At 41.6% G+C, this 26,758-nt stretch overlaps 1 protein-coding gene across 1 annotated transcript in view; it reads right to left on the minus strand.

The window, feature by feature from the left end:
• PPP1R21 (protein phosphatase 1 regulatory subunit 21) overlaps positions 1-26,431 on the minus strand; it is a 79,868-nt gene extending 53,437 nt beyond the window's left edge. The window contains exon 1 of the mRNA XM_075266951.1: positions 26,365-26,431. Coding sequence (XP_075123052.1) covers positions 26,365-26,431 — 67 coding nt within the window. The remainder of the gene's footprint in view (positions 1-26,364) is intronic.
• Positions 26,432-26,758: the final 327 nt, after the last annotated feature.

Genomic DNA, 26,758 nt, shown 5'->3' on the forward strand with positions numbered 1-26,758 from the left:
TCACAGTGATGTCACAGTACAGGATAATACACACAGTGATGTCACAGTACAGAGATAATACACACAGTGATGTCACAGTACAGGATAATACACACAGTGATGTCACAGTACAGAATAATACACACAGTGATGTCACAGTACAGGATAAAACACACAGTGATGTCACAGTACAGGATAATACACACAGTGATGTCACAGTACAGAGATAATACACACAATGATGTCACAGTACATGGATAATACACACAGTGATGTCACAGTACAGGATAATACACACAGTGATGTCACAGTACAGAGATAATACACACAGTGATGTCACAGTACAGAGATAATACACACAGTGATGTCACAGTACAGGATAATACACACAGTGATGTCACAGTACAGGATAATACACACAGTGATGTCACAGTACAGAGATAATACACACAGTGATGTCACAGTACAGAGATAATACACACAGTGATGTCACAGTACAGAGATAATACACACAGTGATGTCACAGTACAGGATAATACACACAGTGATGTCACAGTACAGGATAATACACACAGTGATGTCACAGTACAGAGATAATACACACAGTGATGTCACAGTACAGGATAATACACACAGTGATGTCACAGTACAGGATAATACACACAGTGATGTCACAGTACAGAGATAATACACACAGTGATGTCACAGTACAGAGATAATACACACAGTGATGTCACAGTACAGGATAATACACACAGTGATGTCACAGTACAGAGATAATACACACAGTGATGTCACAGTACAGGATAATACACACAGTGATGTCACAGTACAGAGATAATACACACAGTGATGTCACAGTACAGGATAATACACACAGTGATGTCACAGTACAGAGATTATACACACAGTGATGTCACAGTACAGGATAATACACACAGGTCAGTAGAACAGTGATGTCACAGTACAGAGATAATACACACAGTGATGTCACAGTACAGGATAATACACACAGTGATGTCACAGTACAGAGATAATACACACAGTGATGTCACAGTACAGGATAATACACACAGTGATGTCACAGTACAGGATAATACACACAGTGATGTCACAGTACAGAGATAATACACACAGTGATGTCACAGTACAGAGATAATACACACAGTGATGTCACAGTACAGAGATAATACACACAGTGATGTCACAGTACAGGATAATACACACAGTGATGTCACAGTACAGAGATAATACACACAGTGATGTCACAGTACAGGATAATACACACAGTGATGTCACAGTACAGGATAATACACACAGTGATGTCACAGTACAGGATAATACACACAGTGATGTCACAGTACAGGATAATACACACAGTGATGTCACAGTACAGAGATTATACACACAGTGATGTCACAGTACAGAGATAATACACACAGTGATGTCACAGTACAGAGATAATACACACAGTGATGTCACAGTACAGGATAATACACACAGTGATGTCACAGTACAGAGATAATACACACAGTGATGTCACAGTACAGGGATAATACACACAGTGATGTCACAGTACAGGATAATACACACAGTGATGTCACAGTACAGAGATAATACACACAGTGATGTCACAGTACAGGATAATACACACAGTGATGTCACAGTACAGAGATAATACACACAGTGATGTCACAGTACAGGATAATACACACAGTGATGTCACAGTACAGAGATAATACACACAGTGATGTCACAGTACAGAGATAATACACACAGTGATGTCACAGTACAGGATAATACACACAGTGATGTCACAGTACAGGATAATACACACAGTGATGTCACAGTACAGAGATAATACACACAGTGATGTCACAGTACAGAGATAATACACACAGTGATGTCACAGTACAGGATAATACACACAGTGATGTCACAGTACAGAGATAATACACACAGTGATGTCACAGTACAGGATAATACACACAGTGATGTCACAGTACATGGATAATACACACAGTGATGTCACAGTACAGGATAATACACACAGTGATGTCACAGTACAGGATAATACACACAGTGATGTCACAGTACAGGATAATACACACAGTGATGTCACAGTACAGAGATAATACACACAGTGATGTCACAGTACATGGATAATACACACAGTGATGTCACAGTACAGGATAATACACACAGTGATGTCACAGTACAGGGATAATACACACAGTGATGTCACAGTACAGGATAATACACACAGTGATGTCACAGTACAGGATAATACACACAGTGATGTCACAGTACAGCATAATACACACAGTGATGTCACAGTACAGGATAATACACACAGTGATGTCACAGTACAGAGATAATACACACAGTGATGTCACAGTACAGAGATAATACACACAGTGATGTCACAGTACAGGATAATACACACAGTGATGTCACAGTACAGAGATAATACACACAGTGATGTCACAGTACAGGATAATACACACAGTGATGTCACAGTACAGAGATAATACACACAGTGATGTCACAGTACAGGATAATACACACAGTGATGTCACAGTACAGAGATAATACACACAGTGATGTCACAGTACAGGATAATACACACAGTGATGTCACAGTACAGGATAATACACACAGTGATGTCACAGTACAGAGATAATACACACAGTGATGTCACAGTACAGGATAATACACACAGTGATGTCACAGTACAGGGATAATACACACAGTGATGTCACAGTACAGGATAATACACACAGTGATGTCACAGTACAGGATAATACACACAGTGATGTCACAGTACAGGATAATACACACAGTGATGTCACAGTACAGGATAATACACACAGTGATGTCACAGTACAGAGATAATACACACAGTGATGTCACAGTACAGAGATAATACACACAGTGATGTCACAGTACAGAGATAATACACACAGTGATGTCACAGTACAGAGATAATACACACAGTGATGTCACAGTACAGGATAATACACACAGTGATGTCACAGTACAGAGATAATACACACAGTGATGTCACAGTACAGGATAATACACACAGTGATGTCACAGTACAGGATAATACACACAGTGATGTCACAGTACAGAGATAATACACACAGTGATGTCACAGTACAGAGATAATACACACAGTGATGTCACAGTACAGGATAATACACACAGTGATGTCACAGTACAGAGATAATACACACAGTGATGTCACAGTACAGGATAATACACACAGTGATGTCACAGTACAGAGATAATACACACAGTGATGTCACAGTACAGAGATAATACACACAGTGATGTCACAGTACAGGATAATACACACAGTGATGTCACAGTACAGGATAATACACACAGTGATGTCACAGTACAGGATAATACACACAGTGATGTCACAGTACAGAGATAATACACACAGTGATGTCACAGTACAGGATAATACACACAGTGATGTCACAGTACAGAGATAATACACACAGTGATGTCACAGTACAGGATAATACACACAGTGATGTCACAGTACATGGATAATACACACAGTGATGTCACAGTACAGGATAATACACACAGTGATGTCACAGTACAGGATAAATACACACAGTGATGTCACAGTACAGGATAATACACACAGTGATGTCACAGTACAGAGATAATACACACAGTGATGTCACAGTACAGGATAATACACACAGTGATGTCACAGTACAGGATAATACACACAGTGATGTCACAGTACAGGATAATACACACAGTGATGTCACAGTACAGAGATAATACACACAGTGATGTCACAGTACAGGATAATACACACAGTGATGTCACAGTACAGAGATAATACACACAGTGATGTCACAGTACAGAGATAATACACACAGTGATGTCACAGTACAGGGATAATACACACAGTGATGTCACAGTACAGGATAATACACACAGTGATGTCACAGTACAGGATAATACACAGTGATGTCACAGTACAGGATAAACAGTGATGTCACAGTACAGAGATAATACACACAGTGATGTCACAGTACAGAGATAATACACACAGTGATGTCACAGTACAGGATAATACACACAGTGATGTCACAGTACAGGATAATACACACAGTGATGTCACAGTACAGAGATAATACACACAGTGATGTCACAGTACAGGATAATACACACAGTGATGTCACAGTACAGAGATAATACACACAGTGATGTCACAGTACAGGATAATACACACAGTGATGTCACAGTACAGAGATTATACACACAGTGATGTCACAGTACAGAGATAATACACCCAGTGATGTCACAGTACAGGATAATACACACAGTGATGTCACAGTACAGAGATAATACACACAGTGATGTCACAGTACAGGATAATACACACAGTGATGTCACAGTACAGGATAATACACACAGTGATGTCACAGTACAGGATAATACACACAGTGATGTCACAGTACAGGATAATACACACAGTGATGTCACAGTACAGAGATAATACACACAGTGATGTCACAGTACAGAGATACTACACACAGTGATGTCACAGTACAGGATAATACACACAGTGATGTCACAGTACAGGATAATACACACAGTGATGTCACAGTACAGGGATAATACACACAGTGATGTCACAGTACAGAGATAATACACACAGTGATGTCACAGTACAGAGATACTACACACAGTGATGTCACAGTACAGGATAATACACACAGTGATGTCACAGTACAGGATAATACACACAGTGATGTCACAGTACAGAGATACTACACACAGTGATGTCACAGTACAGGATAATACACACAGTGATGTCACAGTACAGGATAATACACACAGTGATGTCACAGTACAGAGATACTACACACAGTGATGTCACAGTACAGGATAATACACACAGTGATGTCACAGTACAGGGATAATACACACAGTGATGTCACAGTACAGGATAATACACACAGTGATGTCACAGTACAGGATAATACACACAGTGATGTTACAGTACAGAGATAATACACACAGTGATGTCACAGTACAGAGATACTACACACAGTGATGTCACAGTACAGGATAATACACACAGTGATGTCACAGTACAAGATAATACACACAGTGATGTCACAGTACAGGATAATACACACAGTGATGTCACAGTACAGGATAATACACACAGTGATGTCACAGTACAGGATAATACACACAGTGATGTCACAGTAAAGAGATACTACACACAGTGATGTCACAGTACAGGATAATACACACAGTGATGTCACAGTACAGGGATAATACACACAGTGATGTCACAGTACAGGATAATACACACAGTGATGTCACAGTACAGGATAATAAACACAGTGATGTCACAGTACAGCATAATACACACAGTGATGTCACAGTACAGAGATTATACACACAGTGATGTCACAGTACAGAGATAATACACACAGTGATGTCACAGTACAGAGATAATACACACAGTGATGTCACAGTACAGAGATAATACACACAGTGATGTCACAGTACAGAGATAATACACACAGTGATGTCACAGTACAGGATAATACACACAGTGATGTCACAGTACAGGATAATACACACAGTGATGTCACAGTACAGAGATAATACACACAGTGATGTCACAGTACAGAGATAATACACACAGTGATGTCACAGTACAGGGATAATACACACAGTGATGTCACAGTACAGGATAATACACACAGTGATGTCACAGTACAGAGATAATACACACAGTGATGTCACAGTACAGGATAATACACACAGTGATGTCACAGTACAGAGATAATACACACAGTGATGTCACAGTACAGGATAATACACACAGTGATGTCACAGTACAGAGATTATACACACAGTGATGTCACAATACAGAGATAATACACCCAGTGATGTCACAGTACAGGATAATACACACAGTGATGTCACAGTACAGAGATAATACACACAGTGATGTCACAGTACAGGATAATACACACAGTGATGTCACAGTACAGGATAATACACACAGTGATGTCACAGTACAGGATAATACACATAGTGATGTCACAGTACAGGATAATACACACAGTGATGTCACAGTACAGAGATAATACACACAGTGATGTCACAGTACAGAGATACTACACACAGTGATGTCACAGTACAGGATAATACACACAGTGATGTCACAGTACAGGATAATACACACAGTGATGTCACAGTACAGGGATAATACACACAGTGATGTCACAGTACAGAGATAATACACACAGTGATGTCACAGTACAGAGATACTACACACAGTGATGTCACAGTACAGGATAATACACACAGTGATGTCACAGTACAGGATAATACACACAGTGATGTCACAGTACAGAGATACTACACACAGTGATGTCACAGTACAGGATAATACACACAGTGATGTCACAGTACAGGATAATACACACAGTGATGTCACAGTACAGAGATACTACACACAGTGATGTCACAGTACAGGATAATACACACAGTGATGTCACAGTACAGGGATAATACACACAGTGATGTCACAGTACAGGATAATACACACAGTGATGTCACAGTACAGGATAATACACACAGTGATGTTACAGTACAGAGATAATACACACAGTGATGTCACAGTACAGAGATACTACACACAGTGATGTCACAGTACAGGATAATACACACAGTGATGTCACAGTACAGGATAATACACACAGTGATGTCACAGTACAGGATAATACACACAGTGATGTCACAGTACAGGATAATACACACAGTGATGTCACAGTACAGGATAATACACACAGTGATGTCACAGTAAAGAGATACTACACACAGTGATGTCACAGTACAGGATAATACACACAGTGATGTCACAGTACAGGGATAATACACACAGTGATGTCACAGTACAGGATAATACACACAGTGATGTCACAGTACAGGATAATAAACACAGTGATGTCACAGTACAGCATAATACACACAGTGATGTCACAGTACAGAGATTATACACACAGTGATGTCACAGTACAGAGATAATACACACAGTGATGTCACAGTACAGAGATAATACACACAGTGATGTCACAGTACAGGATAATACACAGTGATGTCACAGTACAGAGATAATACACACAGTGATGTCACAGTACAGGATAATACACACAGTGATGTCACAGTACAGGATAATACACACAGTGATGTCACAGTACAGAGATAATACACACAGTGATGTCACAGTACAGAGATAATACACACAGTGATGTCACAGTACAGGATAATACACACAGTGATGTCACAGTACAGAGATAATACACACAGTGATGTCACAGTACAGGATAATACACACAGTGATGTCACAGTACAGAGATTATACACACAGTGATGTCACAGTACAGAGATAATACACACAGTGATGTCACAGTACATGGATAATACACACAGTGATGTCACAGTACAGGATAATACACACAGTGATGTCACAGTACAGAGATAATACACACAGTGATGTCACAGTACAGAGATAATACACACAGTGATGTCACAGTACAGGATAATACACACAGTGATGTCACAGTACAGAGATAATACACACAGTGATGTCACAGTACAGGATAATACACACAGTGATGTCACAGTACAGGATAAAACACACAGTGATGTCACAGTACAGGATAATACACACAGTGATGTCACAGTACAGAGATAATACACACAATGATGTCACAGTACATGGATAATACACACAGTGATGTCACAGTACAGAGATAATACACACAGTGATGTCACAGTACAGGATAATACACACAGTGATGTCACAGTACAGAGATAATACACACAGTGATGTCACAGTACAGGATAATACACACAGTGATGTCACAGTACAGGATAAAACACACAGTGATGTCACAGTACAGGATAATACACACAGTGATGTCACAGTACAGAGATAATACACACAATGATGTCACAGTACATGGATAATACACACAGTGATGTCACAGTACAGGATAATACACACAGTGATGTCACAGTACAGAGATAATACACACAGTGATGTCACAGTACAGAGATAATACACACAGTGATGTCACAGTACAGGATAATACACACAGTGATGTCACAGTACAGGATAATACACACAGTGATGTCACAGTACAGAGATTATACACACAGTGATGTCACAGTACAGAGATAATACACACAGTGATGTCACAGTACAGAGATAATACACACAGTGATGTCACAGTACAGGATAATACACACAGTGATGTCACAGTACAGAGATAATACACACAGTGATGTCACAGTACAGGGATAATACACACAGTGATGTCACAGTACAGAGATAATACACACAGTGACGTCACAGTACAGGGATAATACACACAGTGATGTCACAGTACAGAGATAATACACACAGTGATGTCACAGTACAGAGATAATACACACAGTGATGTCACAGTACAGGGATAATACACACAGTGATGTCACAGTACAGGATAATACACACAGTGATGTCACAGTACAGAGATAATACACACAGTGATGTCACAGTACAGGATAATACACACAGTGATGTCACAGTACAGAGATAATACACACAGTGATGTCACAGTACAGGATAATACACACAGTGATGTCACAGTACAGAGATTATACACACAGTGATGTCACAATACAGAGATAATACACCCAGTGATGTCACAGTACAGGATAATACACACAGTGATGTCACAGTACAGGGATAATACACACAGTGATGTCACAGTACAGGATAATACACACAGTGATGTCACAGTACAGGGATAATACACACAGTGATGTCACAGTACAGGATAATACACACAGTGATGTCACAGTACAGGATAATACACACAGTGATGTCACAGTACAGAGATAATACACACAGTGATGTCACAGTACAGAGATACTACACACAGTGATGTCACAGTACAGGATAATACACACAGTGATGTCACAGTACAGGATAATACACACAGTGATGTCACAGTACAGGGATAATACACACAGTGATGTCACAGTACAGAGATAATACACACAGTGATGTCACAGTACAGAGATACTACACACAGTGATGTCACAGTACAGGATAATACACACAGTGATGTCACAGTACAGGATAATACACACAGTGATGTCACAGTACAGAGATACTACACACAGTGATGTCACAGTACAGGATAATACACACAGTGATGTCACAGTACAGGATAATACACACAGTGATGTCACAGTACAGAGATACTACACACAGTGATGTCACAGTACAGGATAATACACACAGTGATGTCACAGTACAGAGATAATACACACAGTGATGTCACAGTACAGAGATACTACACACAGTGATGTCACAGTACAGGATAATACACACAGTGATGTCACAGTACAGGATAATACACACAGTGATGTCACAGTACAGGGATAATACACACAGTGATGTCACAGTACAGGATAATACACACAGTGATGTTACAGTACAGAGATAATACACACAGTGATGTCACAGTACAGAGATACTACACACAGTGATGTCACAGTACAGGATAATACACACAGTGATGTCACAGTACAGGATAATACACACAGTGATGTCACAGTACAGGGATAATACACACAGTGATGTCACAGTACAGAGATAATACACACAGTGATGTCACAGTACAGAGATAATACACACAGTGATGTCACAGTACAGGATAATACACACAGTGATGTCACAGTACAGGGATAATACACACAGTGATGTCACAGTACAGAGATAATACACACAGTGATGTCACAGTACAGAAATACTACACACAGTGATGTCACAGTACAGGATAATACACACAGTGATGTCACAGTACAGGATAATACACACAGTGATGTCACAGTACAGGATAATACACACAGTGATGTCACAGTAAAGAGATACTACACACAGTGATGTCACAGTACAGGATAATACACACAGTGATGTCACAGTACAGGGATAATACACACAGTGATGTCACAGTACAGGATAATACACACAGTGATGTCACAGTACAGGATAATACACACAGTGATGTCACAGTACAGCATAATACACACAGTGATGTCACAGTACAGGATAATACACACAGTGATGTCACAGTACAGAGATAATACACACAGTGATGTCACAGTACAAGAGATTATACACACAGTGGTGTCACAGTACAGAGATAATACACACAGTGATGTCACAGTACAGAGATAATAAACACAGTGATGTCACAGTACAGAGATACTACACACAGTGATGTCACAGTACAGGATAATACACACAGTGATGTCACAGTACAGGATAATACACACAGTGATGTCACAGTACAGGATAATACACACAGTGATGTCACAGTAAAGAGATACTACACACAGTGATGTCACAGTACAGGATAATACACACAGTGATGTCACAGTACAGGGATAATACACACAGTGATGTCACAGTACAGGATAATACACACAGTGATGTCACAGTACAGGATAATACACACAGTGATGTCACAGTACAGCATAATACACACAGTGATGTCACAGTACAGGATAATACACACAGTGATGTCACAGTACAGAGATAATACACACAGTGATGTCACAGTACAGAGATTATACACACAGTGATGTCACAGTACAGAGATAATACACACAGTGATGTCACAGTACAGAGATAATACACACAGTGATGTCACAGTACAGGATAATACACACAGTGATGTCACAGTACAGAGATAATACACACAGTGATGTCACAGTACAGAGATACTACACACAGTGATGTCACAGTACAGGATAATACACACAGTGATGTCACAGTACAGGATAATACACACAGTGATGTCACAGTACAGGATAATACACACAGTGATGTCACAGTAAAGAGATACTACACACAGTGATGTCACAGTACAGGATAATACACACAGTGATGTCACAGTACAGGGATAATACACACAGTGATGTCACAGTACAGGATAATACACACAGTGATGTCACAGTACAGGATAATACACACAGTGATGTCACAGTACAGCATAATACACACAGTGATGTCACAGTACAGCATAATACACACAGTGATGTCACAGTACAGGATAATACACACAGTGATGTCACAGTACAGAGATAATACACACAGTGATGTCACAGTACAGAGATTATACACACAGTGATGTCACAGTACAGAGATAATACACACAGTGATGTCACAGTACAGAGATAATACACACAGTGATGTCACAGTACAGGATAATACACAGTGATGTCACAGTACAGAGATAATACACACAGTGATGTCACAGTACAGGATAATACACACAGTGATGTCACAGTACAGGATAATACACACAGTGATGTCACAGTACAGAGATAATACACACAGTGATGTCACAGTACAGGATAATACACACAGTGATGTCACAGTACAGAGATAATACACACAGTGATGTCACAGTACAGGATAATACACACAGTGATGTCACAGTACAGAGATTATACACACAGTGATGTCACAGTACAGAGATAATACACACAGTGATGTCACAGTACATGGATAATACACACAGTGATGTCACAGTACAGGATAATACACACAGTGATGGCACAGTACAGAGATAATACACACAGTGATGTCACAGTACAGAGATAATACACACAGTGATGTCACAGTACAGGATAATACACACAGTGATGTCACAGTACAGAGATAATACACACAGTGATGTCACAGTACAGGATAATACACACAGTGATGTCACAGTACATGGATAATACACACAGTGATGTCACAGTACAGGATAATACACACAGTGATGTCACAGTACAGGATAAAACACACAGTGATGTCACAGTACAGGATAATACACACAGTGATGTCACAGTACAGAGATAATACACACAATGATGTCACAGTACATGGATAATACACACAGTGATGTCACAGTACAGGATAATACACACAGTGATGTCACAGTACAGAGATAATACACACAGTGATGTCACAGTACAGAGATAATACACACAGTGATGTCACAGTACAGGATAATACACACAGTGATGTCACAGTACAGGATAATACACACAGTGATGTCACAGTACAGAGATTATACACACAGTGATGTCACAGTACAGAGATAATACACACAGTGATGTCACAGTACAGAGATAATACACACAGTGATGTCACAGTACAGTATAATACACACAGTGATGTCACAGTACAGAGATTATACACACAGTGATGTCACAGTACAGGGATAATACACACAGTGATGTCACAGTACAGAGATTATACACACAGTGATGTCACAGTACAGGGATAATACACACAGTGATGTCACAGTACAGAGATAATACACACAGTGATGTCACAGTACAGAGATAATACACACAGTGATGTCACAGTACAGGGATAATACACACAGTGATGTCACAGTACAGAGATAATACACCCAGTGATGTCACAGTACAGGATAATACACACAGTGATGTCACAGTACAGGATAATACACACAGTGATGTCACAGTACAGAGATAATACACACAGTGATGTCACAGTACAGGATAATACACACAGTGATGTCACAGTACAGGATAATACACACAGTGATGTCACAGTACAGAGATAATACACACAGTGATGTCACAGTACAGAGATACTACACACAGTGATGTCACAGTACAGGATAATACACACAGTGATGTCACAGTACAGGATAATACACACAGTGATGTCACAGTACAGGGATAATACACACAGTGATGTCACAGTACAGAGATAATACACACAGTGATGTCACAGTACAGAGATACTACACACAGTGATGTCACAGTACAGGATAATACACACAGTGATGTCACAGTACAGGATAATACACACAGTGATGTCACAGTACAGAGATACTACACACAGTGATGTCACAGTACAGGATAATACACACAGTGATGTCACAGTACAGGATGAAACACACAGTGATGTCACAGTACAGAGATACTACACACAGTGATGTCACAGTACAGGATAATACACACAGTGATGTCACAGTACAGGGATAATACACACAGTGATGTCACAGTACAGGATAATACACACAGTGATGTCACAGTACAGGATAATACACACAGTGATGTTACAGTACAGAGATAATACACACAGTGATGTCACAGTACAGAGATACTACACACAGTGATGTCACAGTACAGGATAATACACACAGTGATGTCACAGTACAGGATAATACACACAGTGATGTCACAGTACAGGGATAATACACACAGTGATGTCACAGTACAGAGATAATACACACAGTGATGTCACAGTACAGAGATAATACACACAGTGATGTCACAGTACAGGATAATACACACAGTGATGTCACAGTACAGAGATACTACACACAGTGATGTCACAGTACAGGATAATACACACAGTGATGTCACAGTACAGGATAATACACACAGTGATGTCACAGTACAGAGATACTACACACAGTGATGTCACAGTACAGGATAATACACACAGTGATGTCACAGTACAGGATAATACACACAGTGATGTCACAGTACAGAGATTATACACACAGTGATGTCACAGTACAGGGATAATACACACAGTGATGTCACAGTACAGGATAATACTCACAGTGATGTCACAGTACAGGGATAATACACACAGTGATGTCACAGTACAGAGATAATACACACAGTGATGTCACAGTACAGGGATAATACACACAGTGATGTCACAGTACAGGATAATACACACAGTGATGTCACAGTACAGAGATAATACACACAGTGATGTCACAGTACAGGATAATACACACAGTGATGTCACAGTACAGGATAATACACACAGTGATGTCACAGTACAGAGATTATACACACAGTGATGTCACAGTACAGGATAATACACACAGTGATGTCACAGTACAGGATAATACACACAGTGATGTCACAGTACAGAGATTATACACACAGTGATGTCACAGTACAGGATAATACACACAGTGATGTCACAGTACAGAGATAATACACACAGTGATGTCACAGTACAGGGATAATACACACAGTGATGTCACAGTACAGGATAATACACACAGTGATGTCACAGTACAGAGATAATACACACAGTGATGTCACAGTACAGGATAATACACACAGTGATGTCACAGTACAGAGATAATACACACAGTGATGTCACAGTACAGGATAATACACACAGTGATGTCAAAGTACAGGATAATACACACAGTGATGTCACAGTACAGGATAATACACACAGTGATGTCACAGTACAGGATAATACACACAGTGATGTCACAGTACAGAGATTATACACACAGTGATGTCACAATACAGAGATAATACACCCAGTGATGTCACAGTACAGGATAATACACACAGTGATGTCACAGTACAGAGATAATACACACAGTGATGTCACAGTACAGGATAATACACACAGTGATGTCACAGTACAGGATAATACACACAGTGATGTCACAGTACAGAGATAATACACACAGTGATGTCACAGTACAGAGATACTACACACAGTGATGTCACAGTACAGGATAATGCACACAGTGATGTCACAGTACAGGATAATACACACAGTGATGTCACAGTACAGGGATAATACACACAGTGATGTCACAGTACAGAGATAATACACACAGTGATGTCACAGTACAGAGATACTACACACAGTGATGTCACAGTACAGGATAATACACACAGTGATGTCACAGTACAGGATAATACACACAGTGATGTCACAGTACAGAGATACTACACACAGTGATGTCATAGTACAGGATAATACACACAGTGATGTCACAGTACAGGATAATACACACAGTGATGTCACAGTACAGAGATACTACACACAGTGATGTCACAGTACAGGATAATACACACAGTGATGTCACAGTACAGGGATAATACACATAGTGATGTCACAGTACAGGATAATACACACAGTGATGTCACAGTACAGGATAATACACACAGTGATGTCACAGTACAGGATAATACACACAGTGATGTCACAGTACAGAGATAATACAGTGATGTCACAGTACAGGATAATACACACAGTGATGTCACAGTACAGGATAATACACACAGTGATGTCACAGTACAGAGATAATACACACAGTGATGTCACAGTACAGAGATAATACACACAGTGATGTCACAGTACAGAGATAATACACACAGTGATGTCACAGTACAGAGATAATACACACAGTGATGTCACAGTACAGGATAATACACACAGTGATGTCACAGTACAGGATAATACACACAGTGATGTCACAGTACAGGATAATACACACAGTGATGTCACAGTACAGGATAATACACACAGTGATGTCACGGTTCAGGATAATACACACAGTGATGTCACAGTACAGAGATAATACACACAGTGATGTCACAGTACAGGATAATACACACAGTGATGTCACGGTTCAGGATAATACACACAGTGATGTCACAGTACAGAGATTATACACACAGTGATGTCACAGTACAGAGATAATACACACAGTGATGTCACAGTACAGGATAATACACACAGTGATGTCACAGTACAGAGATTATACACACAGTGATGTCACAGTACAGAGATAATACACAGTGATGTCACAGTACAGGATAATACACACAGTGATGTCACAGTACAGGATAATACACACAGTGATGTCACAGTACAGGATAATACACACAGTGATGTCACAGTACAGAGATTATACACACAGTGATGTCACAGTACAGGATAATACACACAGTGATGTCACAGTACAGAGATAATACACACAGTGATGTCACAGTACAGGGATAATACACACAGTGATGTCACAGTACAGGATAATACACACAGTGATGTCACAGTACAGGGATAATACACACAGTGATGTCACAGTACAGAGATAATACACACAGTGATGTCACAGTACAGGATAATACACACAGTGATGTCACAGTACAGAGATTATACACACAGTGATGTCACAATACAGAGATAATACACCCAGTGATGTCACAGTACAGGATAATACACACAGTGATGTCACAGTACAGAGATAATACACACAGTGATGTCACAGTACAGGATAATACACACAGTGATGTCACAGTACAGGGATAATACACACAGTGATGTCACAGTACAGGATAATACACACAGTGATCTCACAGTACAGGGATAATACACACAGTGATGTCACAGTACAGGGATAATACACACAGTGATGTCACAGTACAGAGATAATACACACAGTGATGTCACAGTACAGAGATAATACACACAGTGATGTCACAGTACAGAGATAATACACACAGTGATGTCACAGTACAGAGATAATACACACAGTGATGTCACAGTACAGGGGTAATACACACAGTGATGTCACAGTACAGGATAATACACACAGTGATGTCACAGTACAGGGATAATACACACAGTGATGTCACAGTACAGGATAATACACACAGTGATGTCACAGTACAGGATAATACACACAGTGATGTCACAGTACAGAGATTATACACACAGTGATGTCACAGTACAGGGATAATACACACAGTGATGTCACAGTACAGGATAATACACCCAGTGATGTCACAGTACAGGATAATACACACAGTGATGTCACAGTACAGAGATAATACACACAGTGATGTCACAGTACAGAGATAATACACACAGTGATGTCACAGTACAGAGATAATACACACAGTGATGTCACAGTACAGAGATAATACACACACTGATGTCACAGTACAGAGATAATACACACAGTGATGTCACAGTACAGAGATAATACACACAGTGATGTCACAGTACAGAGATAATACACACAGTGATGTCACAGTACAGGGATAATACACACAGTGATGTCACAGTACAGAGATAATACACACAGTGATGTCACAGTACAGGGATAATACACACAGTGATGTCACAGTACAGAGATAATACACACAGTGATGTCACAGTACAGAGATAATACACACAGTGATGTCACAGTACAGAGATAATACACACAGTGATGTCACAGTACAGGATAATACACACAGTGATGTCACAGTACAGAGATAATACACACAGTGATGTCACAGTACAGAGATAATACACACAGTGATGTCACAGTACAGGATAATACACACAGTGATGTCACAGTACAGAGATTATACACACAGTGATGTCACAGTACAGAGATAATACACAGTGATGTCACAGTACAGGATAATACACACAGTGATGTCACAGTACAGGATAATACACACAGTGATGTCACAGTACAGAGATTATACACACAGTGATGTCACAGTACAGGATAATACACACAGTGATGTCACAGTACAGAGATAATACACACAGTGATGTCACAGTACAGGGATAATACACACAGTGATGTCACAGTACAGGATAATACACACAGTGATGTCACAGTACAGGGATAATACACACAGTGATGTCACAGTACAGAGATAATACACACAGTGATGTCACAGTACAGGATAATACACACAGTGATGTCACAGTACAGAGATTATACACACAGTGATGTCACAATACAGAGATAATACACCCAGTGATGTCACAGTACAGGATAATACACACAGTGATGTCACAGTACAGGGATAATACACACAGTGATGTCACAGTACAGGATAATACACACAGTGATGTCACAGTACAGGGATAATACACACAGTGATGTCACAGTACAGGGATAATACACACAGTGATGTCACAGTACAGAGATAATACACACAGTGATGTCACAGTACAGAGATAATACACACAGTGATGTCACAGTACAGAGATAATACACACAGTGATGTCACAGTACAGAGATAATACACACAGTGATGTCACAGTACAGGGGTAATACACACAGTGATGTCACAGTACAGGATAATACACACAGTGATGTCACAGTACAGGGATAATACACACAGTGATGTCACAGTACAGGATAATACACACAGTGATGTCACAGTACAGGATAATACACACAGTGATGTCACAGTACAGAGATTATACACACAGTGATGTCACAGTACAGGGATAATACACACAGTGATGTCACAGTACAGGATAATACACCCAGTGATGTCACAGTACAGGATAATACACACAGTGATGTCACAGTACAGAGATAATACACACAGTGATGTCACAGTACAGAGATAATACACACAGTGATGTCACAGTACAGAGATAATACACACAGTGATGTCACAGTACAGAGATAATACACACACTGATGTCACAGTACAGAGATAATACACACAGTGATGTCACAGTACAGAGATAATACACACAGTGATGTCACAGTACAGAGATAATACACACAGTGATGTCACAGTACAGGGATAATACACACAGTGATGTCACAGTACAGAGATAATACACACAGTGATGTCACAGTACAGGGATAATACACACAGTGATGTCACAGTACAGAGATAATACACACAGTGATGTCACAGTACAGAGATAATACACACAGTGATGTCACAGTACAGAGATAATACACACAGTGATGTCACAGTACAGGATAATACACACAGTGATGTCACAGTACAGAGATAATACACACAGTGATGTCACAGTACAGAGATAATACACACAGTGATGTCACAGTACAGAGATAATACACACAGTGATGTCACAGTACAGGATAATACACACAGTGATGTCACAGTACAGAGATAATACACACAGTGATGTCACAGTACAGGATAATACACACAGTGATGTCACAGTACAGAGATAATACACACAGTGATGTCACAGTACAGAGATAATACACACAGTGATGTCACAGTACAGAGATAATACACACAGTGATGTCACAGTACAGAGATAATACACACAGTGATGTCACAGTACAGGGATAATACACACAGTGATGTCACAGTACAGGATAATACACACAGTGATGTCACAGTACAGAGATAATACACACAGTGATGTCACAGTACAGGATAATACACACAGTGATGTCACAGTACAGGGATAATACACACAGTGATGTCACAGTACAGGGATAATACACACAGTGATGTCACAGTACAGAGATAATACACACAGTGATGTCACAGTACAGGATAATACACACAGTGATGTCACAGTACAGAGATAATACACACAGTGATGTCACAGTACAGGATAATACACACAGTGATGTCACAGTACAGGATAATACACACAGTGATGTCACAGTACAGAGATAATACACACAGTGATGTCACAGTACAGGATAATACACACAGTGATGTCACAGTACAGGATAATACACACAGTGATGTCACAGTACAGGATAATACACACAGTGATGTCGCAGTACAGGGATAATACACACAGTGATGTCACAGTACAGGATAATACACACAGTGATGTCACAGTACAGGATAATACACACAGTGATGTCACAGTACAGGATAATACACACAGTGATGTCACAGTACAGAGATAATACACACAGTGATGTCACAGTACAGAGATAATACACACAGTGATGTCACAGTACAGGATAATACACACAGTGATGTTACAGTACAGGATAATACACACAGTGATGTTACAGTACAGGATAATACACACAGTGATGTCACAGTACAGAGATAATACACACAGTGATGTCACAGTACAGAATAATACACACAGTGATGTCACAGTACAGAGATAATACACACAGTGATGTCACAGTACAGGATAATACACACAGTGATGTCACAGTACAGGGATAATACACACAGTGATGTCACAGTACAGGATAATACACACAGTGATGTCACAGTACAGAGATAATACACACAGTGATGTCACAGTACAGAGATAATACACACAGTGATGTCACAGTACAGAATAATACACACAGTGATGTCACAGTACAGAGATAATACTCCGTGTCAGCACTGCTGCATCTGAGATCGGACCACAATGGAAACTGCTGTGGACGGATCTTAGACTCTGCCTTCTCTGGCAGAACCAGCGTTGATTGGCTGCATGCTGTACACTGGCCAATCAACGCTGGTCAATGCATTCCTATGGGAAAAAGTCAGCTCCGGCATATCGCAAGCTGACAGGGATCTCGACCAGATAGAGCCCCAAAGAGCTGTGTGAGTGACATTCCCCCCTAAATACAGGTAACCCCTAGCTAACCCTGCCTGTACATCTGTCCCTGTCTCACAGTCTCAAATTAATCTAATGTTAAATCCACCATTCCTATAAACTGGAGGTCACCTGATTCCGGCCGCCAATTCCTTTTTCAGATTTTTTTCGATGCCTCTGTTGTCGTAGTTCCTGTCCCACCTCCCCTGCACAGTTATTGGTGCAAAAAAAACCGCCAGAGAATGTGGGAGGGGAATCGAATTTTTAGTGCGTTTGCCACCTGGTGTTCGATTGGAATCCAATACCTCGAACAGCGTGATATCCGATCGAACCATGTTCGCTCATCTCTAACCCTAACTATAACCTATGTATCTGCAGAGCTGGTTCTCGTGGTGACTCCCGTTATGTAGATTATTGGAGCCACATATACACTATACACACGACAGACTCAGCTCAGCTACATCAGGAACAAAGGAAAAAAAGTTTCTTTTTTTACTTCTGTACTCGGCCATAAGTAAAGCCTGCAGAGGTAAATCCGCATTGAGCGACGTGTCCACTCCAGACAATGCGTAACCAGAAGTCTGAATCCTTGTCTTGGTAATTGCAGCCCTGAGGCGAACACGGAAGAGACATGTAATGTGTGCAGTCAGCGCGCAGGATTGTGTGCAGGGCTGCGAGTGTCCAGGAGGTGGCAGCACAGCCCTTTATATGTGCGGTATATGGGGGCCTTGTATCCCACTGATTCTGTCTCACCTCATACAGGGATCCTATTGGGCAGGCCTATCAGCTCTGCGCTGTGTGCGACTCGCCGCCATCTGCACTTATGCTGTGATAGCCTGTGTTTGCTGTTGTGTCTTGTCACACGCTGTGTGCGTCTGAGAGTGTTTAGGCGTACAGTACACACTGCGAGCTTGTTGTTTCCTCTACAGACAGGTACTCCATTTGTCTGTCGCCTGATCTGCTCTGTGTCACCGTCTGGGCTTTGAGTTGTGTCTTATACAATATGAGGAGCAGACGTGGCGGGGTGACCTGTGTATAGACACGTGACAGTGTGACCTGTGTATAGACACCTGGCGGTGTGACCTGTGTATAAACACATGGCAGTGTGACCTGTGTCTAGACATGTGGCGGTGTGACCTGTGTATAGACACGTGGCAGTGTGACCTGTGTATAGACATGTGGCGGTGTGACCTGTGTATAGACCCGTGGCAGTGTGACCTGTGTATAGACACGTGATGGTGTGACCTGTATATAGACACGTGGTGGTGTGACCTGTGTATAGACATGTGGCGGTGTGACCTGTGTATAGACACGTGGCAGTGTGACCTGTGTATAGACACGTGATGGTGTGACCTGTATATAGACACGTGGTGGTGTGACCTGTGTATAGACACCTGGCGGTGTGACCTGTGTATAGGCACTTGGCGGTGTAACCTGTGTATAAACACATGGCAGTGTGACCTGTGTCTAGACACGTGGCGGTGTGACCTGTGTATAGACATGTGGCGGTGTGACCTGTGTATAGACCCGTGGCAGTGTGACCTGTGTATAGACACGTGATGGTGTGACCTGTATATAGACACGTGGTGGTGTGACCTGTGTATAGACACGTGGCAGTGTGACCTGTGTATAGACACGTGATGGTGTGACCTGTATATAGACACGTGGTGGTGTGACCTGTGTATAGACACCTGGCGGTGTGACCTGTGTATAGGCACTTGGCGGTGTAACCTGTGTATAAACACATGGCAGTGTGACCTGTGTCTAGACACGTGGCGGTGTGACCTGTGTATAGACATGTGGCGGTGTGACCTGTGTATAGACACGTGTCAGTGTGACCTGTGTATAGACATGTGGCGGTGTGACCTGTGTATAGACCTGTGGCAGTGTGACCTGTGTATAGACACGTGATGGTGTGACCTGTATATAGACACGTGGTGGTGTGACCTGTGTATAGACATGTGGCGGTGTGACCTGTGTATAGACACGTGGCAGTGTGACCTCTGTATAGACACGTGGCAGTGTGACCTCTGTATAGACACATGGTGGTGTGACCTGTGTATAGACACGTGGCGGTGTGACCTGTATATAGACACCTGGCTGTGTGACCTGTGTATAGACACGTTTTCGGTGTGACCTGTGTATAGACACGTGGCGGTGTGGCCTGTGTATAGACACCTGGCTGTGTGACCTGTGTATAGACACCTGGCTGTGTGACCTCTGTATAGACACGTGGCGGTGTGACCTGTGTATAGACACGTGGCAGTGTGACCTCTGTATAGACACGTGGCGGTGTGACCTGTGTATAGACACGTAGCAGTGTGATCTGTATATAGACACCTGGCAGTGTGACCTGTGTATAGACACGTGGTGGTGTGACCTGTGTATAGACACCTGGCTGTGTGACCTGTGTATAGACACGTGGCAGTGTGACCTCTGTATAGACACGTGGCAGTGTGACCTCTGTATAGACACGTGGCGGTGTGACCTGTATATAGACACCTGGCTGTGTGACCTGTGTATAGACACGTGGCGGTGTGACCTGTGTATAGACACCTGGCTGTGTGACCTGTGTATAGACATGTGGCAGTGTGACCTCTGTATAGACACGTGGCGGTGTGACCTGTGTATAGACATGTGGCAGTGTGACCTCTGTATAGACACGTGGCGGTGTGACCTGTGTATAGACACCTGGCTGTGTGACCTGTGTATAGACACCTGGCTGTGTGACCTGTGTATAGACATGTGGCAGTGTGACCTCTGTATAGACACGTGGCGGTGTGACCTGTATATAGACACCTGGCTGTGTGACCTGTGTATAGACACGTGGCGGTGTGACCTGTGTATAGACACGTGATGGTGTGACCTGTGTATAGACACGTGGCAGTGTGACCTCTGTATAGACACGTGGCGGTGTGACCTGTGTATAGACACGTTTATTTATATATGCTGTATATATATGCTTATATTTCAAAAAGCTCATACTATATCCTGCAATATAAACTCTGGCCACTAGGCCTAATAATAGACAGACACTTGCAAAATCTGTAGAGCTTTTCTTCACAGCACAATCAAGACAGACATAACAATAGAAGATAACACCTCTATGGATAACACTACTACTGAGGAGAGATGATGTTACATCTTATCTATCCCCTCCCTGCACAGGACATCTCTCCAATATCTCTCATTGAGTCAGCTCCAGACTATTACTATGTGTATATACTGGATACATGTTAGATACAATTTATTATAGTGCATATATATATATATATATATATATATATATATATATATACTGTATATATATATATACAATTCCATATATCTATAGCCTATACATGAATCACTACAGCTAGTATATTACTATATATAGAGATATTTCGAGGCGACGTCCCAGATTTCGCCTTCGTCCTTGAGAGGTCACGTCCGTCTCCGCTCAGACCTCCCACTGCCGCATCCTTTGGCTCAGAAAACAAACGTTCCATATCCTATTAATGAAGGCTCGGAACACAGGAACAATTCACAGAGAAGCTTTGTAACTTTATCAATACGGATGACACTGATTGATTGATTCCACTGTAATAGCCCCAGGCTAGGAAGAACCGTAGGAAATCAACATGGCAGCTCCGGGGTTAGAGTTCAGTGTACGCGAGGCTTTTGGGGACTGGAAGTGTATAAAGATATTAAGTATCTGCACTCCGCGCGGCGCGCTCATCTCTTACAAGAAACGTTACTTTACCCAAAAAAAATGTTGACCTCATGCCAGGCCTGAAATGACAAAAACCTCGGTGAGGCCTCGGCATCAATCACAGTTTATGCTGCGGGATTTTATGGCCGCTTGGTAACGGGAGGGAAATAGCGCGCTGATGTGCGAAGTCAGGAGAGCTTGTCCTAATGTCACTGATACTTTGTGATGCATCTTAATGGAGAACAGCTCGAGAAGTCGCCGAGGGATGAGGAAATGTCAGGCCAGACTCCGGATCCTGCCTGAGATTTTATACCGACGCCTTCACGGAAACCGAGCAACGTGGACAAAGTGTCGGAAGCGCCGAGGTTCGGAGATGGCGGGAGACGATGGAATGGGGGTGGGGGTAAATTAATGGGAATGGGATCGACGGCCTAAAGAGTCCAAGAACAATCCTATAATCCAGCATCATGTGGAACCCTGTGTACCCCAGAGCGGAGACCACCGATACAACAAACCCCAATAATGTTACCAGGATTTGTGGACATTGTTGCATTTTTTGATCATATGATAATAGAGTATATTTGGCCTTTACCTCGCCGTGTTAAAGGGGGTCTCCAGTGAGTCTCCAGTGGGGTGACTTTACTATAGTCTGCCAGCCCCATAGCAGAGGTAAGCGAGGGGGCAGAGGGGCCCGGGGGCTTGGTGAGGGTTCTGAGCCCATGGCCCAAGCTCGGAATCAGCTAGAAACCCTTTAGGTTCAGTATCTAAAAACTTGGGGTGTATCTATAGCATTGGTAGGAAACCTTCCTGCTATCATGGATCTACAAGTGGCCACTGAAGCGAATGGACCCTACTGGAAGGTGTAGTTCCAGAGGTCGCCGATCCCTGATCTGGAGGTAATGCTGGGGTACCAGTTACCCCAAACCTTTTGTTGAGGGGGCTCTGTCAGACACCATTGTTTATAAATGATACAGTGTAGATAGGGGCTCCATTATAGATTGTAACACTTATGGACAATCACATCTGCACCAAATATCAGATCAGATCAACCTCTCACTGAGAGTCCATCTAAAATCTCTGCTGAAAAAGTCCTGAAAGTTTTTTGTCCAGAGTTATCATGGAGAAAATGACAAATGTTAATGGGGTCACATCATAGTCAATGGGGTCACATCATAGTCAATGGGGTCACACCATAGTCAATGGAGTCCCATCATAGTCAATGGGTTCAAATCATAGTCTATGGGGTTTCATCATAGTCAATGGGGTCACATCATAGTCAATGGAGTCTCATCATAGTCAATGGGGTCCCATCATAGTCAATGGGGTCACATCATAGTCAATGGGATCACATCATAGTCAATGGGATCACATCATAGTCAGTGGGGTCATATCATAGTCAATGGGGTCACATCATAGTCAATGGGGTCCCATCATAGTCAATGGGGTCACATCATAGTCAATGGGATCACATCATAGTCAGTGGGGTCATATCATAGTCAATGGGGTCACATCATAGTCAATGGGGTCACATCATAGTCAATGGGGTCCCATCATAGTCAATGGGGTCACATCATAGTCAATGGGGTCACATCATAGTCAGTGGGGTCACATCATAGTCAATGGGGTCACATCATAGTCAGTGGGGTCATATCATAGTCAGTGGGGTCATATCATAGTCAATGGGGTCACATCATAGTCAGTGGGGTCACATCATAGTCAATGGGGTCACATCATAGTCAGTGGGGTCATATCATAGTCAGTAGGGTCATATCATAGTCAATGGGATCACATCATAGTGAATGGGTTCAAATCATAGTCAATGGGTTCAAATCATAGTCATTGGGGTTCCATCATAGTCAATGGGGTCACATCATAGTCAATGGGGTCACATCATAGTCAATGGGGTCACATCATAGTCAGTGGGGTCATATCATAGTCAATGGGGTCCCATCATAGTTAATGGAGTCACATCATAGTTAATGGGGTCACATCATAGTCAATGGGTTCAAATCATGGTCATTGGGGTCCCATCATAGTCAATGGGGTCACATCACAAAAAATGGAGTCCCATCATAGTCAATGGGGTCCCCTGGTATCTGTTTTGTCTGTCATTAGACAGATCCCCATTGATGTTCCTACAACAGAACAGAAAACAGACTATAATGACAGAGATGTGAATCCAGCCTTAGGCCCCACTTTGGGCCAAAAAAGTCAGCAACAAAAAATGCCGGGTTTCTGCAAAGTCCAGAAAATCCTATATACGTTCCATTCCTTTTCAAGTCACTTGAAGACTCAGCCACAATAAGGAATTCATGGTTGGGTTTCTGGCAAGTCCCAGACCATAGAGATTCTTGTATTCATGGTCGTGTCCATTGTTAACCCATCCAGACAACAGATGTCACCTCTGAGATGGTTGGAGAAAATCTTGGAAACTGCAACATTTTTCATTATTTATATCTGCAAAAATGTTTACCTTCCAGTTGTCTATGGTTGTGTTCCCCCATCTCTGCTCCATGGTAGGTCCCACCGTTCCTCGCCATGATGATACCTTGACCCATACCATGGTCATGTTGGTCGTTCCTCTCACGGTTACTTTGTGTCTCCTGTGTAATCTATGTGAGCCTGGTCCATGTGTTTCTCGTCCATCCTCCCCCCATCACATAGGTAGTGTGATAGGAGCCGTATCCAAACATAAACCTGCTAAATATGCCAGAGGCCTCCTCATTAGTACTCGAGGTACATTGCAGTATATAATGTCAGGCTATACGCCATATACCTCCCCTATGTGACAGGAACGTGCTAGGGCGAGACCTTGACTTGTTATCACACTGTAACTTGTCGTGTCGTCCTTGTACCCCAATGTGCTA

This window comes from Leptodactylus fuscus, chromosome 3 (genome assembly GCF_031893055.1).
Source record: "Leptodactylus fuscus isolate aLepFus1 chromosome 3, aLepFus1.hap2, whole genome shotgun sequence".
Classification (NCBI taxonomy): domain Eukaryota; kingdom Metazoa; phylum Chordata; class Amphibia; order Anura; family Leptodactylidae; genus Leptodactylus; species Leptodactylus fuscus.